The sequence below is a fragment of the Drosophila virilis genome, chromosome X (genome assembly GCF_030788295.1).
Source record: "Drosophila virilis strain 15010-1051.87 chromosome X, Dvir_AGI_RSII-ME, whole genome shotgun sequence".
In the NCBI taxonomy this organism is placed as follows: domain Eukaryota; kingdom Metazoa; phylum Arthropoda; class Insecta; order Diptera; family Drosophilidae; genus Drosophila; species Drosophila virilis.
In genome coordinates, this window is record NC_091543.1 from 11,156,210 (window position 1) to 11,176,703 (window position 20,494).

Sequence of the window (20,494 nt, forward strand, 5' to 3'; positions counted from 1 at the left end):
GCAGCTCTGCGCAACAAACTGACAGCTGTTTGTGTTTGTGAATTTCTCATTGTTTTTATTGTATAAATTGACGCAAAATCAAAGTCTGGTGCTAAAACAAATTACATTTCTGGCTCATTTCTGCTTTATTATTTAAAATTACGTTTTGCGAGCGGTTTTTGAGTGCTTAAAGTTGCAACTGTATGTGGTAGATGTGATTATCTAATTTCCTACCACAAACCCAACCGCAAAGAATCAACCATTAATAATATCGATGTATAACAAATTGTTAACAACGAAACGTACATGAAGTGAAAAAAAAAATCACACACGCACGAACAGTTTCACACACACACACACACACGCACACACTTAGTGGCAGCCGGAAAATCAATCAACGAGGCGAGTTAAATTTAAAAAATTATCAGTCCCTGACCATAGAACAAAATCGAAACTTCCATACACATTGTAAAAAAAATATTGAGAACAAGTTTGAAGACATTTTAATTTCGAAACCATTACCATATTGACTGTGTAGTTATGTGCATACGTATATATTTATAAATAAATATCAAAAATAAAAAAAACAAAAAACAACAGCAGTGACGACGGCTATTTCTACGACGCAATACCAAACAATCGTCAGTCGAGGCAGCCAACAATCGATATATCGATAGCCGACGATCACAACTGAAGCGCATGACAAAAGGTGGCGCCGCAGTCATAAACAGCGACAAGGACAACGAAAACGCAACGAAAGCGTAGGCTAGACAAAACAAAAAGGTAAGCGAATTGCAAATATGGCAAACAACTGGACTAAATCTCTCGCTCTCTCTCTCTTTCACTCCCTAGGCTTTTCGCTCCGTTACTGTTTATCGGTGCGGCTGTTGTTGGTCCGGGTTACAACAACAAATAAGCCCGAACTGCAGTTGGTAAAATGTCTGTAAGACTGTTGACCGTGCGACTAGTTAAACATGGTCGCTACGTTCTACGAAGCTATTGGAATCGTGAAATACACTCCAACATTTTGGAACAAAGCCATTTAAAGACACGAAGCAAGCGAGGCTTTCCCCTAACATCCGTCAATGTTCTGCGGGTGAGTGGATGCCCCTTAATTATGCTACGCATCACATTTGCCGTTTGTTAACTGTAAACAGCATACTGAGCACAAGTGCAAAAGAAATGGCCTAATTTACACCAGCAAGAGCGAGACAGCAATAGACCTGTTGCGCTCACGCACGCAAGTGCGAGTGAGTGACGAGATCTGGTTATCCTGAAATATCGAGTGTATTTAATTGTTGCAAATAAGCAGTTTTTCTATGTTTGATAGACTTTTTTTTTCAAGTACATAGAAACCAGAAGTCACGCAAAAATGAAACTTTGTAATCTTGTATAGAGAAATGTTGAAGGACTCACCCAAATTAGGCTATGGAAATCATAATCTAAAGTCTTATTTTGCATTTGAGCGATTTAGTCAGTCAATCAACCAATCAAACTGGATAAAAAGTTATACATTTAGAAATAAAGGAACAAAGGGAAAATAGCCTAGCCTAGCCTAACCTAATCAGTCAATCAGTCAGTCAGTCAGTCAATCAATCAGTTGAATGATATCAGATAAAGACGGTACATTCATAAATAGATTTGCTAACTAAAATCGTCGCAGTAAAAATTGACTGTGATTGAACCTGATTGAAGCTTGTGATGGAAAGGGTTATCAACTTGAGGTCTAGTTCAAGTTTACACTTTCATCTCAAAGGAAATCCAGCCCAGCTCTTAGGTTTTGGGCTATGCGTTAACATCAATCAGGCAGTCAGTCAATCGGTCCGTCAATCAGTCACTCAATCAGTTGAATAAGATCCGAAAAAGAGGACACATCTTTAAATAGATTTGCCAATCATTGCAATAAAAATACAAATGACTGTGATTGAGCATGATTGAGACTTGTGATTGAAAGGGTCAAGTATTTGAGGGCAAGTGTCATCGTAGCACAAATTGAATATGTCCATTAAAAACAGATCGGTTTATTATTTTGCAGAACACAGCCGCACCACAGCCGGCGGCTAATGTGTTGCCACGTTGCTGCCCGGCGTCGGCGGCGGCCAGCCCAGCGAACGGCGGACTCTTTCGGTTTGGACAGCATGCGCGCAAGCTGTTCATCGATAACATCTTGAGCCGTGTGACGACCAACTATTCGGAGGAGCTGCGTCAGCGTGCCACACGCAAGCTATTCTATGGCGATTCGGCGCCGTTTTTTGCACTAATCGGCGTCAGCTTGGCAACCGGATCGGGTGTGCTGAGCAAAGAGGACGAGCTGGAGGGCGTGTGCTGGGAGATACGCGAGGCGGCCAGTCGCCTGCAGGCGGCCTGGAACCATGACGAGATATCCGAAACGTTGACCAGCAATTTCAATATTGATCAACTGGAGGTGGGTCCGCCCATTGCCAAGGGCTGTGCGGCCGTTGTTTATGCGGCCAATTTCAAGGAGAATACCGCAACAGCACAAACACAAAGCACGCCCAGCGCCGCGAATACAGCACGTCCGAATGCGGCTGGCAACAAAGGCTCTACATGGAATCATCATGAGCTAATGTCACCGCTGCAAAATATGTCACGTTTTGTGCACAATTTTGGCGGCTCCGTTGACAACATCTACAGCTACAGTCAGCCAACGGCTGCCGCCGCCTTTGTCGATGGACTGGCAACAACTGGCGGCCCAACGGGGCAGCCCAAGGAGGAGCTTCGAACGGCAACCAGCGACTACACGCAGCAGCAACAGCAGCAGCAGGAGCAGCAGCAGCGGGAGCAGGAGCTGAATGCGACCGCATGTAGCTCCATTGAACGTTATCCACTTGCTTTAAAAATGATGTTCAACTATGATATACAGAGCAATGCGTTGTCCATATTGCGCGCCATGTACAAGGAGACGGTGCCGGCGCGTCAGCGACGGATGAATGCCAGCGCCGAGGAATGGGAACGCCTGCTGCAGCATCAGACATTGACGCTGCCGCCCCATCCGAATGTTGTCTGTATGTTTGGCTTCTTTTGTGATGAGGTGCGCAATTTTACCGATGGACATCTGCTCTATCCGATCGCTCAGCCGCAGCGCATCAATCCGCAGGGCTATGGCCGTAATATGTCGCTATATTTGCTAATGAAACGTTACGATTATAGTCTGCGCGGCCTGCTGGATACCAATGAGCTGAGCTCCCGCACCAAAATCCTGCTATTGGCCCAAATGCTCGAGGCGGTCACACATCTCAGTCGGCACGGTGTCGCGCATCGTGATCTTAAATCGGACAATGTGCTCATTGAACTGCAGCCGAATGATCAGTCGCCGCTGCTGGTGTTATCCGATTTCGGTTGCTGTCTGGCGGACAAGGTGCATGGCCTGCGTCTGCCGTATGCCGCCAATGATATTGATAAGGGCGGCAATGCGGCCTTAATGGCGCCAGAGATCTTTAATACACAGCCCGGTCCGTTTGCCGTGCTCAACTATAGCAAAGCGGATCTGTGGGCGTGCGGTGCATTGGCCTACGAGATCTTTGGCCAACCGAATCCCTTCTATTCGGCCAGCGGCGGCATGGCGCGCGCCCAGGGCGAGCTCACCTATTCGTTGAGAAACTGCGATTATCGGCACGAGCAGCTGCCGCCACTGTGCGATACATGTCCGCCGCTGTTGCAGCAGCTCATCTACAATATACTTAATCCGAATCCATCGAAGCGTGTCAGTCCCGATATTGCGGCAAATGTGCTGCAGCTCTTCCTTTGGGCGCCATCCAAATGGCTCAAGGCTGGCGGCATGCCCAACAGTCCCGAGGTGAGAGCCACAACAACAACAGCAATAAGAATATGATCTAATCTCTATAAATGTTAACTGCTTACAGATCCTGCAGTGGCTTCTCTCGCTGACCACCAAGATCATGTGCGAGGGCCGTCCACAGCCGGGCGGCAATGCCAGCAGCTGCCAGCCGTCGGGCGGACGGCATGCCTATGTTGAGTATTTGCTCATCTGCAGCTTCCTGGTGAGGGCGCGCCTCCGTCGCATCCGAGGCGCCTTGAATTGGATACAGAATGTGGTCGCCGCGTAGACCGACCATGCAAATGTTACGAGTGGACAGTTCTGGAGGGGGGCGTTTGGGCGTTGTTAACATCTTGTTATTCTGAGAGATAAAAGAAAAAAAAAAAAATGAAAATAGATTAAAGCGTGTGATAACTAAAATATATAGTATATATATCAACATATATATAACATATATATATATATATATATATATATTGTGTATATATATACATACATATTTTATAAAAATTACAAAATTAGCCGCATACTAAAAAACACAATGCATTTTTCATTTTTTGAACATTTATGAGGTGCTTGAACTATATAAACTTTTATTTGAGAAAAGTCTCATAATATGAATAATAACATTTTATATATCTTAGTGTGAGCGAAATTGAGTATCGACTCGTTTATGATTTTATATTGATTGATTAAATTCTGGATTCGTTCAGCTCTGGACTCTACCAGGCGATAGATAATGGAACAAATATATTGATTAATATGTGCATAAATAAATATTACGTGTATATATATATATATATATATGTATGTATATGTGTATATATTGACTATTTAAATGATGGTAGATCGGAGGCGCATCCCTTTGATAGGGCAGCATGTCGGCGTGCCGAATGCTCCAAAAAGTTTGCCTGATCTCCAAACTGAGATCCGCAGATATACATGTGTGCTCTGTCAGCTACAAAGGCAGATCTTACAGCTACTTATTTATAGGAACAATAAATCGTACATTACGTATTGATATCATATTTGAAATTTATACTAATATAATTGAGCTGTGTAACAGATTGTATATCTGGTTATTATGTGCGATTACGGATTTGAGAGCATATTTGAGCATTCTACGTGCATGTGTATAATTGAAATAAATGTGCATATTGTAGATTAGTTCAATGTGGCTGCGGTTATCATTTCCTGGACGACAGCCAGCAGGCCAATAACATCCTGGGTACTGTTTAAATAGGCATTGAGTGTATTGAAGTCCAGAATCTGCGCAGTGCACTCAACAAGGTACCATTGGAAATCCAGCTCTTTGACGGTAACGCTGCGTCCTTCGCCAAAATCGAACGTATAGAGTATATTCTGCTCTGCATCTTGATCCACCAACAGTTGGCAGCCAAATTGTTCGAATTTCTCCTTCAGTTCCGGCAACACGGCCAAAATATTTTTACCCTCTTCTAAAGCCGTAAACAATAAAATGCGAACGGTAAAACAGAAAACAGAAAACTAATATAAATAATAATGTGACGCACCGATTTCCTTAAACTCAGCCTGCAGCTTGCTTTGCTCAGCATGTATATACTCCAGGCCCAGGACCAGCTCGGACAGTTTGCCTTTGTATTCGTAGACAGTTTCGCTTGTGGTAAAATCAGATTTCCATTTGTCGATGGCGCCGCCAATCTCCTGCAGATAGTCGGACGTTTCGGTTATCAATTGCTGCATCTCATGCAGATCATTGGCAATTTGTGCCAATTTATTAGTCATGATTGCCATTTTTTTTTCTTTCACACACGAACGAATCCTGAAGGTGAAGTTCTTCCTTTTGTTCTTTTTTTTTGGAAACGCGCTACGTTCGATGACGACAGCACAGCGCAACTGGCCGATAAATTTCGATGCATGCGCGCACACGATACACACCACCAAAAGTTATCGATTTAGTATTTTTTTTTTTTTGAATACCTTCTGCGTTTGGACAAAACGGTATATAATTAAGGAATGCAAATGCAACGGCACATGCAACGTATTTTTTTTTGTTCAAAAAAGCATTTTCAACATTGCTGAAAAAGGCTGAAATGCAACTATATGCCATATGCAGTTGGAAGGGGGAGGGGGGGGGGGAAATAAATATTCGCGATGAGAGACAAACGAGGGGTGGTGCGGGGGGAATTTCAAATTTTGTGCTGTTGATATATTGTCCTCGACTGTCATTCACGTTGACATTTGAAGCAGACTGTCATTCGCTCTTTGTTGCCTGATGACATTCTCGCAGACCTGTCACCAATCATGTCATGGAAGATCCGTCAACGAAAGTCCAGCTGACAGCAGGACTTCAGTAGCATATCTGACAACTACCATAAAATATGTGCATCAAATCAAATATTTATATAAATATGTTTAGAGTAAGTGCAACTACCCGGCTTGAGATGCGAAACAAATCCAATTCACGTGAGTTACAAATGCTTATATATAGTTACATAGTATATAATATAATTGGGAAAGCATAGAGAAAATGTTATTTCCGTGAACAAGAATTTTGTTTGATTGGGTCAAAGACAACGTAGCTGACAAGTCATGCAGTGTGTCCTGCAGGACACCCAGCATGACAGGTCACCAAGAGGATCACACCTCGAATTTGGTGTCCACACTGCTGACGCACAGCTTGTGATCATAGAAGGAGCAGGTGGCCATGTGCAGCCTCTGGCCATGATCCAGCTGATCGATGCTTGGCGCCCAATCGGCGCCATAGCAAATGCTCGAGTGCTCCTCATAGGCGCCCAGCAGGCTGAGCGCCGAATCTCTCAGTTCCAGTACGCTAAAGTTTTTGTACATGCACGCGGCCAGGATCAGATCGCTGCGCCGCGGATGCGGCTTGAGCCGCCAAATGCCGCCGTTCAGATTCAGTTCGGCGAGACTGCGCTTCATGGCGCGCGTATCGAACAGACGCAACAGCTCGTCATAGCTGCCGGTGAGCAGCTGGTGCTCCCGCTCCGGATGGCTGAGCAGGCAGGTGACGCCGGCGCCATGCGCCCTATTTGTCCAGATGCGCTCCGGCTGCTCCGAGCTGCCGCTGCGCAAATCGTAGGCGTGCAACAGGCAGTCATCGCCGCCGCTATAGATGCGCTGCGGCGTCCAGCGATCGTAGGCACACGTCCATGCCTCAAAGCCGTGCGCCTGCCAGGCGCACAGCTGGCTCAGCTGAGCCTGCGCCGTGTACTGCAGCTGATGGACTTGGCCCAGCGAGTCGGAGACGAGCAGCTGCAGGCCAGCGCCGTCGGCAGCACGCCGCCAGTCGAGAGCCAGCGCCAGCGCTGGCTGCGTATTCCCCGCCAGCGTCAGTTGGGCGCGCTGCTGCAGTTGCTGCTTCGCGTGCAGCTCGTAGATCTCCAGCTGGCCCAAGGCGTTGACTGTGGCCAGCTGCGGTCCGGTGTCGTCGCACCAGGCGGGCAGCCATTTCATGTCCAATATGGCAGCCGTGTCGATGCACTGCAGCCGTTCCAGCGCGCCCGTCTGCCTTGCGAACGCATACAAATAGATGCGACCCTTGCGCGACGAGTTCTGCTCGCCCTCCATCAGCTGATATGTGCCGCAGGCAAAGTAATCCGCATGCTGTTCATCCTGGGTGCACCATTCGATCGCATCCGCCGAGTACTCGGTGTCCACGCTGTGCAGCGTCTTGAACAGCATGGTTGCAATGAGAACAGCAACAAAAAATCCCACAAAAAGAGACGACTTTGCTCGCTCTGGTCACACAGTGTTCAACAGTTAGTTATCGATTGGCAGAATGTTCTCTTAATGCGCTCTTATTAGATTTATTTTGTTTTTGCTACTTTTAAAAAATTAATACGTACTTTCTACTTAGTGCTCGTTTTTTTTTCGTTTTTTTTTTGTTTTTTTTTTGTTATGGGCTACAAATTGTTATTATGAATTATTTAGGCTTAGTTGTTCATTTTAGTTTTTCCGTTTTCTTTTCTTGTTTGGTTGCTTAATACATTACATAAAAAATGGTTAAGCGGTCAATTGTTGACGGACCGTTACACTTTCAAAAATTCAAAAAAGTTACAATTTCTATAACCTATTTTAGATGCGCAAATACATGTTCATACATATTTTTTTTTCTCATCTCTTTTGTGTTCTTTTGTTGTTGTATTTTTCTTCTTCTTCTCCTAGCTGAAAACTTAATGCATGCGCGTGTATGTGTATATATATGTATGTGTCTGTGTTGCTTGCATTGTGTCGGTGCGTTTTGTTACGTTTCGTTTCTTACACTGTTCCGTTAGTTTTCTTGAAATTTTGTTGCTTTTGTTTTTGTTTTTGTTTTTGGTTGGCCATCATCGTACATGATGGATATGATGGCTTGCTTGCTTTATACATATTCAGCTGTATGTACAATATGTTATTGCACTCTCTCTCTCTCTCTCTCTCTCTCTCTCTCTGTTTTTAATAGCTATTGCACTATCCTTAAAGTACGCATACAAGTTTAAACAGTTATGTTCATTTAAATCGAGAAAAAAAAAAAAAAACATTATAAGACAAATGTAAACACAAATACAATACACACACATATATATATGTGCATACATATAAATATATAGCAGTTGCATATTTGTATATAATTAGTTGTATATGTATATATATTATATGTATATATACATATTTTTAGTTTAGCAATTAAAAATAGAACGCGCGCGCCTTAAGGATATCATTATTTCTTTTCGTTTTTCTCTATGCATTCTCGCGCTCTTCGCTCGCTCTCGCTCTCGCTCTCTTCTGCTCTCACTTTGTACAAAACGCGTTCAATACACAGAAATATTCTATATATGTATATGCTACAAGAAATGTGGATGTGGATGTGTGTGTGAATGACAGGGGGTGGGGTGGGGGTGTGGGTGGTGACAATATGTGTTGTTGACCAGACGAGATTTTTTTTTGTGTTTTTTTTTTTTTCGTTGCCATCCAACAATTTTCTGCACGCTGCAGCGCGCGTTCAGCGCCAACAATAGCCCCAAGCACAGCCAGATAGATATGCATATGTGTCCATATATCTATATATATATATATGTGTATGTGTGTGTGTGTGTGTGTGTGTGTATAGAGCGATATCTATATATGCATAGATATGGAGACATATATGCATGTAGTCTAGCTATTTGTGGGCCCACCGTGGCGCTTTCGCGATACTCATTTGGTTTTCATAACAATTATCGGTTCGAGTATCTTAAGCATATCATTATTCTCGGGTGCGCCGCTGCCGCTGCCCGCGTTAGCGCCGGCCGCGGCAGAGGCCTGCAGCTTGCTGTAGCCCTGCTGATGCTGCCCGAGGCTGACCAATCGCTGCTGCTGCTGCTGCTGCTGTTGCTGCTGTTGATTGATGACAATTGTGTCGTGATGCGGCTGCTGCTGCTGCTGCTGCTGAAGGGTGCCCGCCATTTGGTGTAGCTCGTGCTGCTGCTGCTGCAGCTGCTGCTGCAGATGGAGGGCGGCGAGCTGCTGATCGTTGGATCCGTCGCCGTCTAGCTGTGAATCTGTTTTAACAACAAAGCTGTCGTTGCCGCTGCCGCCGCCGACGACAACGCCGCCGCCGCCGCCGCCGCCGCCGCCGCCGTCCGTGTCATTGTCGTAGAGCTGTTCGGTTGTCTCCTCCTCATCCTCCTCCTCGGTTTTGGCATGGAACTCGGCGCTGGCGCTGCTGCTTGTGCGCGGCGTATGGCTGCGCATGCGTCGCAGTCGTGCATATTCGGCCTGCTTGGAGAGGCGTTCCTTGCGCTCCTCCGTGTTCTCGGTGGCACGGATTTGGGCGCGTTTGAGACGCGCCCGTTCGCTCAGCTTTTGCAGTCGGACCGTCCGCTGCTCGGGCGATTCATTGGCCCGCACCGCACGCTGATGTGCCGCCATTTTGTCCAATCTAATGCGCTTCTCCTCCTCCGTTTCGTATTTGTTGGCGCCGCTGCGGCGCGGCGTTGTTAGCGGCGACGGCGGCACAACGCCATCGCCATCGGCCGTGGAATGTGCATGTATGTTGTGACCATGCTCAAGCGACTGGCCGCGTCCGCCGCGTCGCTGGCCCATGCCGCTGCCCGCCAGCATTTGGTTGAGCTCCTGTTCGAGCAGCGTGTTCGCCTTCAAATGCTCCTCGTTGGCGCTCAATAGGCTAATCTTGCGCGGACGACCACGTCCCATTTTCGGAAACTCCTGCAACAGCTGCTGCTGCTGCTGCTGCTGTTGTTGCTGCTGCTGTTGCTGCTGCTGTTGTTGCTGTTGCGGCTGCGGCGCCGCCTGCTCCAATCCGACTGTGAGCGTGGCATTGCCGCCCGCCGATGTCGTCAGTATATTGTACTGGCCGGATGCAGTTGGGCTGCTGCCGCCGCTGGCGTTCGCAAAGTGTACGGGCGTGAATGGCGGCGGCACCGTATTCGGTCCGATGCCCAGCTGGAAGCCATTGTGATACATGGGATAGTAGGCGGTTGTGGCGCTGCCCGTCACTCCGTTGGCGGTGCCGCTGGCGCCCGTAACGGTAACTGTGCCCGCGCTGCTCGTACCGCTGCTATTGGCCGTGCCCGGGAACGTGGCCAAGTATGGCAGCTGATTGTAGAGCTGCTGTGTGGTTGTTGTTGTTGCCGCCGCACCGGCACCGCCTCCAGCCGTTGCCTGTCCCGCCTTTAGTAACTTCTGCTGCTGTTGCTCCGCGGCGGCCACAATCACCTTGGCCTCGTTCTGGGCCAGAGTAACAGACCCGCTGTTATCGTTCGCCTCGCCGGACTGTCAAAGTGTTAAATGAAAAAAAAACAAAAAAAAAAAAAAAGAGGTAGAAAGCAAAACAACAATGTGAGGTTATGTCCGCTGCGGCAGTTGAGGTTATGTTCAGCGAGTGCGCTCCAGTCGGGCGTAGCCGACCAGCAGATATCCTAGCTGTCATTTATACAGCCTCGCCAGCTTCTCCTTCTCTATCGATCTATAAGATTTTAAGTTTAAAAATATTGTTTTCTTACGTTTAAAGTGAAGCTCTTAAAACTCCGTCATATGCCCCATCGATATTTATCGATTTCGTAAAAGAACGAGCTAAGCTAACGATTCTTTCGATTAATCTAAAAATCTTCCCCTTTCCATTGAACGAAATAAAACTTTCTGTTTACAAATATTTGCTGTTTTTTTGCTTGTCTTTCTAAAAACTAAAATACCCTGTATCTGCGCATGCTCTAGGGTAGCCTAGCTTCGCCGGAATATCGATACTTATCGATTTCGTAAAAAAAAACGTTACGTTTATTTCGATTTAACTCAATGTGCACGCGCTCCTTCAGTACAGAGAGAGAGAGAGAGAGTGTGGGCCTTTTGCCTATAACATATACATTATATATAATATCCCCCCCTTCTTGTTTTTTACCCATTTTCTAAGAGTTCGGGGTACTCAATCGACATAAAAAAAAACAATTTGCTTCTTTCTATGTGCGAGGCCTTATTAAGTTGGCTGCGCCAGCTTTAAATAAAAAATAATGTCGCACATGTCAATACCCTACACGTTTTTATATTGTAAAATCTATCTAGTTCTTGAGAAATATGAGAATAGGGATTCGGACGTCTAGTACTAAACTTCAGTTAATTCATAATATTTTGTTATTTCTTTTGACTGAATAATTCGAAATAATTAAAAATGTAATTAAATTAATTAATTAAATTAAAATAAGAGCTATATGTATTCCTCATATATGAATAAGCTCAAAAATGGGAAAACTTAAAACAAACTAAAAGCGACTTTTTTTTTGTAAAACCAAATTTTGAGTTTTTTTTTTTTTTTTGGCAACATTTTTATTAAACTTGAAACAAACAAAGAAATTTGAAAGCTCATTGAAAAAGTTGATCAAGTATTTCGGACAGCAGCTAAAGAATTACCCTAGCAATTTTTGTTGTTCACGCAAGCGGGCTTTCACTGTAGCTACAGATCTTTAAGAAAACTTGAAACAAGGGAACGAAACGAAATGAAATGGAACAAAAAGGAAAAGGAATAAAGCTTTGGCTTGAGCGTGGCTTCTTCTTCTGCTGTAGACTTCTACTCTGGCTCTCTCTCTTTCTCTCTCACATTCTTCTTTTCACTCTTACACAAAACGAAGGGCAGGGAACAAAACGAAATGGAACAATAAAGTCAAGAGAAAGAGGGGCAAAAACTATGGCAAAAACTTGGCATCTACTGCTTCTTTAGACTTCTATTCTGGCTGTCTCTCTCTCTTTCTCTCTTTCACTCTCAGATGAAACGCAGGGGAACAAAACGAAATGGAACAATAAAGTCAAGGGAAAGAGGGGCAAACATTTTGGCCTGAGCTTGGCTTCTGCTGCGTCTCTGGACTTCTACTCTGGCTGTCTCTCTCTTTCTCGCTCTCTCTCTCTCTTTCACTCTCAGATGAAACGCAGGGGAACAAAAGGAAATGGAACAATAAATTCAAGGGAAAGAGGGCAAAAACTTTGGCCTTAGCTTGGCTTCTGCTTCTTCTTCCTCTTCAGACTTCTACTCTGGCTGTCTCTCTCTTTCTCGCTTTCTCGCTCTCTCCCTCTCTCTTTCACTCTCAGATGAAACGCAGGGAAACAAAAGGAAATGGAACAATAAAGTCAAGGGAAAGAGGTGCAAAAACTTGGCTTCTGCTGCTTCTCTACACTTCTATTCTGGCTGTCTCCCCCCCCCCCCTCTCCCACCCTCTCTCTCTCGCTCTCTTCGTCTCGTGTGTGATTTGGCTGTTTAACGCGGCCGCACCTGGCTCTGCCTACGGCTGCATACGCACCTGTAGTTCCACCATATTCGCATACTTCTGCTTGTACAACTCGAGCTGATTGGCAATGTTAAAGTGCGGAACATGGGCCTGCAGCAATTTACCGGCTTTGCCCGGCTCCTCGCCGTAGATCTGTTGCACGAATATGCTGCCCGCCTCGGCAACGCCGCTGCCGCCGGCAACTCCATCGATCAGCTGCTGGGCGCCCAGCGAATACCGCGGCTGCTGCTGTTGCTGCAATTGCTGCTGCTGCTGCTGCTGCTGCTGTTGCGGCTCCTGCTTCAGCTGCATGGTGGGACGCAGCGTGCCGGGCGTGATGAACATGTTCTGGCCCATATACTCGATGGCCTGATGCTGTTGATAGGCGGACGCTGGTGCTGCTGTCACCAGATGCTGTTGCTCCTCGCCGGCGGCAATTGTTGCTCCTGTTGCCGCAGCAGCTGCTGCTGCTGCTGCTGCTGTTGTGTTGTTGCTGCTGTTGTTGTTGCTGCTGTTGCTGCTGTTGGCAGCCGCTGAGTTGACGTTTGCCTGATTTAAATTAATATTATGCTCATTATTACAATTGGCTGTGCCAGCTACGTTCGCAGCGGCGGCGGCGGCGGCAGCAGCTGCTGTTGCCACGGCAAGCACCTGCTGCTGCTGCTGCTGCTGCTGCTGTTGTTGTTGTTGCTGTTGTTGTTGTTGTTGTTGCTGCTGCTGCTGCTGTTGCTGCTGCTGCGCGGTCAGTGTGTTTGAATTGGTCGAATTAGTCGATGAAGACGACGACGAATTCTGCGGCACGCCTGCATGCACTTGCACCTGCACCTGCACCTGTTTGTATATCTTTTTCTTTTCTCTGACCTTTTTCGCATAGTCGTTCAGCTTTCTCAGTCTTTCCTTGCGCTCCTCCACGGACTCGCTGGCGATGCGCTGGCGCGCACGCGCCGCCATCTCGGCCAGTCGTATCTTTCGCTGATCGGCCGTCTCGCTGGCCCGATACATGCGCATCCGTTCCGCCAGCTTGGCCAGACGCTTCGCCCGCTGCTCGGGTGACTCCATTGCGCGCCGCAGACGCTGGCGCGCCGCATTGCGGACCAGACGCATCGCACGCTCCAGATCGGATTCGTTTTGACGTCGCTGTCGATTTGCTTCCGCGTTGCGCAACAAACGCTTTCGGTACTCGTCTTCGCTTTCACGCTGTCGCCTCTCCCGCATCCTTTCAGCATTGCGGGCCAAACGGCGTTGACGTGCCTCCGGACTCTCGTTCCACCTTTGCTGGTGCTGATGATGTTGCTGTTGCTGCTGCTGCTGTTGTTGCTGCTGTTGTTGTTGCTGCTGTGTGTTGGCTGATACGTTGCTAACGCTGGAGGCGGGTCCCAGCGGCGTGGGCGGTGGCTGTTGCTTTAAGGAGAGCGGCTGTGTGTAAGCGGGCAATGTTATTTGCAATTGTTGCTGATGAAATTGTTGCTGTTGTAGATGATGTTGCTGCTGTTGCTGCTGTGGCTGATGCTGCTGTTGCTGAAACTGCTGCTGCTGTTGCTGCTGCTGTTGCAGTTGCAACTGTTGCTGCTGATGTGTCGACAATGGTACCAACAGCGCTGACGGATGCTCGATAAGTAGGCGCGCATTGGGACCATTTATTGCCAGCACATGTGTTGCGTATTGCTGTTGCTGTTGTTGCTGCTGCTGCTGCTGTTGCTGTTGCTGCTGATGTTGGTGATGGTCAAGTGTTGGCTCTATCTTTATCCCATTGGGATCTGGTTCCATTATTTTGCAAAGCCTGAACAACAATCGAAATTGTCGTCAAATTGTTGTTGCTGCTGCTGCTGCTTGATCGATTCTTGTTGTTGTTGTTGTTGTTGTTGTTGTCAACAAACAGCGATACGCGTATCTCCGTCCTGTTGATGATATCGATAACTTTTGTTGTTGCTGTTGCTGTTGCTGCTCGGTCGACAATAACGTTGGCGTTTTGATCGCCGCATTTAACAGCCGTTCTCGTTTTGCTTGCGTTTGCGTTGTTTTGCGTTTTTGTTTTGTTTTGTTTTGTTTGCTGCTTCGCAATTCGGTTCGTTGTTATATAAAGAAATTGCGCTCAATTATCGTTATCGTTAATCGCTATCGCTCTGCACGTACATGCATACATGCATATATGTTTCACGCGCGCGTGTGTGTGTGTGTGTGTCTCTCCCTCTTCTTTTTTTTTTTTTTTTTTTTTTGTTTTGTGCGTTTTCGTTTTAACAACTTTTGGCTGCTGCTGCTGCTTCTCTCTCTCTCTCTCTCTCTCTCTCTGTCTCACACACACACTCTCAAGCTGTCGCTCTCGCAATCGGTGTGACTGTTGGTTGCCGTTTCGGTTTCTGTTTTGCGCATCACCTTTTTTTTTTTTTGTCCTCTTTTCCTCTTTCGCTTGTCAATCAATTTGCAATATGCTTCTAAATGTCGATCGCTGCCTCAGCTATTTCTCCGGGCTGCCCAGCTCTTGCTCTTCTCGCGCCGCCTGCACATGCAAATGCAATAATAATAATAATAATAATAATAATAATGAATAGTCAGATAAGGGAATGAATAGAATAGGAACTAAATATTCATACGGCTGGCAACAACAAATGGCATTCAAAACGTACGGTTTGTGTCTCAGCTAAACGAAATTGCGCACCTTTCACCAGACTCAGCGCAAATGTTGCTTTGCGCGTTTTTTTTTTAAATGTTAATTGTGCAAAAATGTGCCGTTGCGTGTTTGCTTTATTTTCGTTTTAAATCGGTTTACTCTTTTCTATTTTCTTCTTTCGTTTCTTTTCTTTTCTCTCTTTTTGGTGGCTACTTTTGGTGCGTGCGCACGTTTCTTCTTCTTGCTTGATAGTAAATGACAATTGGCGCCGCCACCGCTGCCGCTGTGCCGTTCCAATGCTTCCAGTGCCTTCCAATCGATTTTTCACATGATTATATGTACACACACACACACGCACACTGAATGCCTGGCTGGCTCGCACACACACACACACACACGGAGCTAAAGCAAACGGCGGCCTCTATATATACAGACGCACACGTATGTCTGTCTGTATTTGTATATGTATGTAGCACACACATACATACATACAATGTCTTTTATAAATATTTTGAAGCGTTCTAGCCACAATTGTTGCATCAGTTACAGTTTATTTATTTGCCTAACACTTTGCCGCCTCAACTTGTCGGCATTTGTGAAACGCAGCACATACGCACACACACACACTCACACACACACACACACACACATACATTTGAGTTAAATGTGTTCACCGTATGCATATTATCATATATGCGCACATATACACGCATGCATATACATATACAACAATATTTAGTTTCCCATATTTCGGCATTTGATTTCACAATTGTTCAATTTTTGTTATATCGTTTGCGTTTTGGTATGCTGCTCAATTGTTTTGTGAAATGCGGTTTGTTATCGTTCGTATGTTACCAAAAAAAAAAAAAAAACGCGCTAAATTTTCCGGCAAGCAAAATGCTCGGCCGTTTTCTGTACCAACGCACACAACAACACGTTAAAAAATAAATACAACTGGAATATTGGAAACTGGTTGTGTAGGTGTGTGTATGTATACATGTAGCATCAGCAGCGATAAGCGCGACTGCTCACGTCCGATAACTATCGGCCAATACAATTTGCGCGCAATTCCGATAGGCAACGGTGAATCGCACCGATAATTGGCGCGCAAATTCAAATTCAATCACAACAACATCGATTCACAATAACAAATCGCCAAAAATGCCGTGCATAATTCATTGAAAATGCATATTTCATTTAAAAATTGTGAATGCAACTTTATTCAAGTATTCATTTTGTTTTTCGTTTGCTTCTTGTGTTGGTTTTTGCTTTTGTTTTTTTTTTCTCTCATGTTTAAGTGTGTTGTTGTTGTTGTTGTTGTTGTTGGTTTTTAGTGTACATAGAATATTACAATTACATAAAATGTATTTCATATAATTTTACATCAAAACAATTTTGCGTGTAAGGCGGTAGGGAGGGGGGGCGGGGCGGCTCGTTAAAAGAGTAAGAAGAATAAGAAAAAAAAAAAACAATTTGAAATTTCGACTAGAACTTAAGTGGTACGTTTAATATATAATTTATATATATATATAGATATATATTTACTTTTTGCATTTTCATTTTATTTAATTGTTTTTTTTTTTATTTTTTGTTTAAGTTTTTGTTAATTTGCTCAGTTGTAAATTTTTAGAGGGTGCGTTCATTTTTTTTGTTGTTGATTTTTTTAGATATTTTTTTTGCTTTTCGTTTATTCGCAAAAGTATTGGGCGCTGTGCAGTATGGTGAAGGGAGAGAGGGGCGGGGCGGGGGGCGGGGCTGCGCTTGGAGGCGTTCAATGTTGCTATAACAATATGCCATGTACATGTATGTATGCATGTGTGTATATAGATGTGTGTGTGCATGTGTGTGTGTGTGTGTGTGTAGACATACTCGTGTGTGAATTGCTGCTATTCATGTGAGGGCAGCACACGCACACGCGCGCGCACACACACATACATGACCCCCCCCCCCCCCGTCCCGCCGACCCCTTTGTATACAGGGGTGTTGCTTGTTTTGGACCAAGGGTTAAAAATGCGTTTGAAATTTGTTTTAAATTGTCTTTTTCTAAATTTTGTTGCCAAAAATAAAACGTGACCAGGCAGCGCAGCTTGCAAATTTGACCGAAAGATGTCGCACCTGTTGCAGCGGCAAATAAAAGCAAAGACAAAGGCAAAGGCAAAAGCAAAACAAACGAAAAAAAGAAAAATGCTTATTGGAAGTGGGCAATACAGTTAGAAGACGATATTGGCTGCAAAATTCTTTGCACTGAGTCACCCTGTATGCGGCGCACATATATGCACACGTGTGGGCGTGTGGGCGTGGGCATGGCCGTGTGTGTGCGTGTGTGTGTGTGTGCATATGGGGTTGAAGTTAATTTTTTGCTTTTTGGGGTTTCTCGCGCTGTGCTGCTGCTGCTGCTTCTTCTTCTTGCGCCACATGTGTGTATCTCGTGTGTGAGTGCGCGCGCGTGTATGTGTGCATGTGTGTGTGTGCGTGTGCGTGTGAGGCGTGCATACATTTACACATGACTGCGCGCGCGTGTATGTGTGTGTGTGTGTGTATCTATATATTATTCTGCGTGTTGTATATATATATATATATATAACTACATATATATATATTTATATATTGTAAGAATATAATGCATGCATTATAAAAATACTTTTTTTTTTTTTTTTTTTTTTTTTGTTTGTGTTTTCTTTTTGTTTTTCTTTTACTTCATCTTTGTTAATGTTAACTTAAAAAAAAAATTCTCGACACTTTTTTTTCTTCTGTTAGCTACCAAAAAAAAAAAAAAGTGCCTCCTTTTATCCATATTATTATTATTATTATTATTATTATTGTTGTTATTGTTGTTATTGTTGTTGTTGTTTATGTTTTATCATTTTACTCTTTGTTATTATTTGCTTTACTTATTTGTTGTTGTTGCTGTTTTCTTTACATATTTCTATGCAAATGTTATATGTTGCTTCTTTTGTTTTATGTATACAATATATATTATTTATAGCTGTATTTTTTTTTTGTTTTTTGTTTTTTTTTGTTATCTTTTAATTTCCTTCTCTTTCACACACATATGCTGCTTCTTCTACTGGCCATGCTGCTGCTGCTGCTTCTTCTTCTTCTTCTATGGCTTTCTTCTTGCGGTGCTGTGTATGCTTCCAGTTTTCTGATTAGATATCATCTGATTAGATTCCGTGTGTTGTATTGTTATGGGCGTGTGTGTCAGTGTATTGTATTGGTCTGTACCTTTGTTGTTACTGTGTGTGTGTGTGTGTGTGTGTGTGTGTGTGAGTGTGTGTGGATGCACTTTACTTGCTGAAGCCCGCTTCAGAAGCTTCCAATTGCGCTCTGATTGGATTCGGCTCAAGGCGTGCACATGTAAATGGCCTGTCGTCCGTCTGTCTGTCTATCCGTGCGTGTGTATGGGTGTTGTCTGATTGGATTCCGCCTGCTGCTGCTGCTGCTGCTGGTGCTGCTGCTGCTCCTTAGTAACCCTTGAGGCGATCCTCGAGCGGCGGCTTGATCACCTTGGGAGCACTCGCCCGCGAGACGCGCATCCGCTCGGCCGCCTTGGCCAGTCGCTTTTTGCGCTCATCGTTCGATTCGCTGGCGCGTCGCAGTCGCTGGCGGGCGGCGTTCTTCATCAGTCTTAGGGTTCTTTGTACTTCGTTTTCGTTTTGGCGTCGGACGCGGTTCGCCTCGGCGTTTTTGGCCAGCCGCAGACGATACTCGGCCTCCGATTCTTTGCTGCGCTTATCTCGCATTCTCGCCGCGTTCCGTTCCAGACGTCGTTCCCGTGCCTCGACAGATTCGTTGCTGCGCCGACGCGCCGCCTTCTGTGCCCGCGACGATTGATGACCGAGGGCGACGCCGGTGACAACGATGCCGGTGGATAAATGTTGGTGCAGGGGATGCGGCGCCTGTGGATGTTGTTGTTGCTGTTGTTGTTGCTGTTGTTGCTGCTGTTGTTGCTGCTGTTGTTGTGTATGCTGCGGATGTTGCGTATGCTGTTGTTGTTGTTGCTGCTGCTGCTGCGGATGTTGTTGCGGATGTGGCTGGAAGCTGTTCTCACTGTTGCTGCTTGCGTTGGCGTTGGCGTTAGCGTTACTGTTGTTGTTGTTGTTGTTGCTGTTGCTGTTGTTGCTAGCACTGTTATTGTTGTTGCTGTTACTGGCACTGTTATTGTTATTGCTGCTGTTGCTGTTACTACTAACGGCGGCAGCGGCTGCAGCAGCGACTGCAGCAGCGGCACCTGTACTCGCACTGGCCGCAGCAGCGGCGGCAACTGTTGTCGTATAACTGTTATACTCTATGAGGCCCCTGTTGCTCGGATAGAGATGGTGCATGGGATTCTCATAGTTGAGATATTCCGGTTTGATGAAGAACGGATCGCGGGCGGTTAGCGGCGCCGTTGGCGAATTAAGAAAATATAAACGGCTATGATGATCTGTGGTTATGCTACCTCCGCCGCCACCCACACCCGCGGACATCGAGGGTGTTTTTCTGTGTATCGCTGGGTCGCGATTTATGCGAAAATGGCGCCTAACGTTTGCTTCTTGTTGTTTTTGTTCTTCTTCTTCTTCGTCTTCGTCTTCTGCTGCTCTCTCTCTCTCTCTTTCTCTCTCACTCTCTCTAGTTCGTTTGCTTCGCTTTATTAATTTTATTCTTTTTACTTTTTTGCTTTCGTTTTTTCGTTTTTATATTTTTTGCGTAATTTTTCGCGCAATTTGCCGCGTTGTTTGCAAAACACAACACACACAATTTAACTGACCAAAAAAATGTGGCGAGTAAACAACAAAAGCGACATATAACTAATCAATATGGAAAAAAAACTTCCAAATTCTGATTGGAAGCCATTTCCACGATATACACGTACACGCACATACAGCAACACGCATGCACCAATATTTCGCATGGAAGCGCTGTTTGCTCATTTTGGCACTGTTATGCTCAGTGACTTCCAGTTGGTCGGTCTGTTCGTGCTATCTATCGGTGAGGGAGGTGGGGAGGGGGCGTCATTCCAATTGTCAAAAACTAGCCGGCATGGTTGCTGTGCACTCATTTTCCATTCAGCGTTGCATTTTTTGCGCATCGATAAGAAATTTTTACAAATTATTTGATTCAAATCAAGTTTATACTAAATGTGTGGGTGCATTTAGTGCTACATAATTGTTTTTTTTTTTTTTTATTTAGCCATTTGTTGCGTGCTTTTATGAAATATGCACAATAACATGTGCACATTTACCCATTTCATTACAAGGCGTACAAGGTGTTTGCGTCATATGCAAAAACACTTATGTTTTTTTTTTTATTTGTGCCTAGTTAATAAATTGGCTCAAGCATAAGACACTCAATAAGAACTGTTAAAAAAAAAACAATTGGTATCATGTTATCGTA

At 45.1% G+C, this 20,494-nt stretch overlaps 5 protein-coding genes across 7 annotated transcripts; 1 reads left to right on the forward strand and 4 right to left on the reverse strand.

Moving 5' to 3' along the window:
- The first annotated feature begins 75 nt into the window (after nucleotides 1-75).
- Pink1 (PTEN-induced putative kinase 1) lies at nucleotides 76-4,213 on the forward strand. 2 transcript variants are annotated; one of them, XM_070208228.1, is made up of 5 exons: nucleotides 76-381; nucleotides 580-762; nucleotides 832-1,075; nucleotides 2,015-3,796; nucleotides 3,864-4,213. In XM_070208228.1, exons 3-5 carry the CDS (start codon nucleotides 917-919, stop codon nucleotides 4,065-4,067), a joined length of 2,145 nt encoding a protein of 714 aa, XP_070064329.1. In that variant the 5' UTR covers nucleotides 76-381; nucleotides 580-762; nucleotides 832-916; the 3' UTR covers nucleotides 4,068-4,213. The 2 variants fall into 2 exon arrangements, with proteins under 2 accessions (XP_070064329.1, XP_032295944.1); XM_032440053.2 differs by having other exon boundaries at nucleotides 76-762.
- A 588-nt stretch (nucleotides 4,214-4,801) lies between these two features.
- Nucleotides 4,802-5,654, reverse strand: LOC6633557 (uncharacterized). Its single transcript, XM_002057218.4, has 2 exons — nucleotides 5,311-5,654; nucleotides 4,802-5,235 (listed from the first exon to the last, which is right to left on the reverse strand). Exons 1-2 carry the CDS (start codon nucleotides 5,549-5,551, stop codon nucleotides 4,943-4,945), a joined length of 534 nt encoding a protein of 177 aa, XP_002057254.1. The 5' UTR covers nucleotides 5,552-5,654; the 3' UTR covers nucleotides 4,802-4,942.
- Nucleotides 5,655-6,137: 483 nt separating this feature from the next.
- Nucleotides 6,138-8,194, reverse strand: LOC6633558 (diphthine methyltransferase). Its single transcript, XM_002057219.4, has 2 exons — nucleotides 7,627-8,194; nucleotides 6,138-7,566 (listed from the first exon to the last, which is right to left on the reverse strand). Exon 2 carries the CDS (start codon nucleotides 7,460-7,462, stop codon nucleotides 6,398-6,400), a length of 1,065 nt encoding a protein of 354 aa, XP_002057255.1. The 5' UTR covers nucleotides 7,463-7,566; nucleotides 7,627-8,194; the 3' UTR covers nucleotides 6,138-6,397.
- A 486-nt stretch (nucleotides 8,195-8,680) lies between these two features.
- LOC6633559 (probable serine/threonine-protein kinase yakA) lies at nucleotides 8,681-14,557 on the reverse strand. 2 transcript variants are annotated; one of them, XM_032440052.2, is made up of 3 exons: nucleotides 13,372-14,557; nucleotides 12,544-13,059; nucleotides 8,681-10,534 (listed from the first exon to the last, which is right to left on the reverse strand). In XM_032440052.2, the coding sequence occupies exons 1-3, from the start codon at nucleotides 14,275-14,277 to the stop codon at nucleotides 8,957-8,959; spliced, it is 3,000 nt and encodes a 999-aa protein (XP_032295943.1). In that variant the 5' UTR covers nucleotides 14,278-14,557; the 3' UTR covers nucleotides 8,681-8,956. The 2 variants fall into 2 exon arrangements, with proteins under 2 accessions (XP_032295943.1, XP_032295942.1); XM_032440051.2 differs by having other exon boundaries at nucleotides 12,544-14,557.
- A 144-nt stretch (nucleotides 14,558-14,701) lies between these two features.
- On the reverse strand, nucleotides 14,702-19,974 carry LOC26531836 (GATA zinc finger domain-containing protein 10). Its single transcript, XM_070208267.1, has 2 exons — nucleotides 15,772-19,974; nucleotides 14,702-15,007 (listed from the first exon to the last, which is right to left on the reverse strand). Exon 1 carries the CDS (start codon nucleotides 19,585-19,587, stop codon nucleotides 18,583-18,585), a length of 1,005 nt encoding a protein of 334 aa, XP_070064368.1. The 5' UTR covers nucleotides 19,588-19,974; the 3' UTR covers nucleotides 14,702-15,007; nucleotides 15,772-18,582.
- Nucleotides 19,975-20,494: the final 520 nt, after the last annotated feature.